The sequence below is a fragment of the Calidris pugnax genome, unplaced genomic scaffold (assembly GCF_001431845.1).
Source record: "Calidris pugnax isolate Ruff unplaced genomic scaffold, ASM143184v1 scaffold257, whole genome shotgun sequence".
NCBI classification, from domain to species: Eukaryota; Metazoa; Chordata; class Aves; order Charadriiformes; family Scolopacidae; genus Calidris; species Calidris pugnax.
Genome location: NW_015091033.1, coordinates 125,645 through 126,715, shown reverse-complemented (window position 1 = coordinate 126,715; position 1,071 = coordinate 125,645). Strand labels below are relative to the sequence as shown.

General features: G+C 64.6%; 1 protein-coding gene across 1 annotated transcript in view; it reads right to left on the bottom strand.

The window, feature by feature from the left end:
• The window catches only part of P4HA3 (prolyl 4-hydroxylase, alpha polypeptide III), a 14,901-nt gene extending 14,675 nt beyond the window's left edge, over positions 1-226 (bottom strand). The window contains exon 1 of the mRNA XM_014956119.1: positions 3-226. Within this exon, the coding sequence (XP_014811605.1) occupies positions 3-226 (224 nt within the window). The remainder of the gene's footprint in view (positions 1-2) is intronic.
• Between the last annotated feature and the right edge of the window lie 845 nt (positions 227-1,071).

Genomic DNA, 1,071 nt, shown 5'->3' with positions numbered 1-1,071 from the left:
ACCTGGCGATGCGGCGCAGGCGGGCGCTCTCCTCCCTCAGGTAGGAGCGGAGGCGGCGGAGGAGGCGGCCCTCGGAGCCAAGAGCCCTCCGGACGCTCAGCATGGCCGAGAAGGTCTCTGCCGGGGGGGTGCCCCGGATCCGCCACGCTGGCTGGGGGGGGGGCGGGGGGCTGCTGGTCCCGTCCTGCCTGGCTCCATCCTGACTGGCCCCCTCGTCTGTCCCCATCCCGTCCTTCCTGTCCCCAAATGTCTGTCCCCATCCTGCCTGTCCCCCGCTTGTGTGTCCCCATCCCATCCTCCCTGTCCCCAAATGTCTGTCCCCATCCTGTCTGTCCCCATCCTGCCTGTCCCCCTCTTGTCTGTCCCCATCCTGCCTGACCCTGTCCCCGTCCCCATCCTGTCCATCCCTGTCCCCATCCTGCCCTGTCCACCTCTTCTGTCCCCATCCATCCTATGCCCATCTTGTCTGTCCCCATCCTACTTGTCCCTGTCCCCATTCTACCCTGTCCCCCTCTCATCTGTCGCCATCGTCCCTGTCCCCGTCCCCATCCTGCCCTGTCTTGTCTGTCCCCATCCTGCCTGACCCTGTCCCCGTCCCCATCCTGTCCATCCCTGTCCCCATCCTGCCCTGTCCACCTCTTCTGTCCCCATCCATCCTATGCCCATCTTGTCTGTCCCCATCCTACTTGTCCCTGTCCCCATTCTACCCTGTCCCCCTCTCATCTGTCGCCATCGTCCCTGTCCCCGTCCCCATCCTGCCCTGTCCACCTCTTCTGGCCCCATCCTGTCCTGTCCCGTCCTGTCCTGTCCCCCTCTCCTCTGTCACCATCCTGCCTGTCCCTGTCCCCATTCTTCCCTGTCCCCATCCCCATCCTGTCTGTCCCCATCCTGCCTGCCTGTCCCCCTCTTCTCTGTCCCCATCCTGTCCCCCTCTCGTCTGTCACCTTCCTGCCTGTCCCTGTCCCCATCCCCATCTCGTCCTGTCCCCATCCTGCCCCAACTTCATCCTGACTGTCCCCATCTCATCCTGTCCCCATCCTGCCCTGTCCACCTCTTCTGGCCCTATCCATC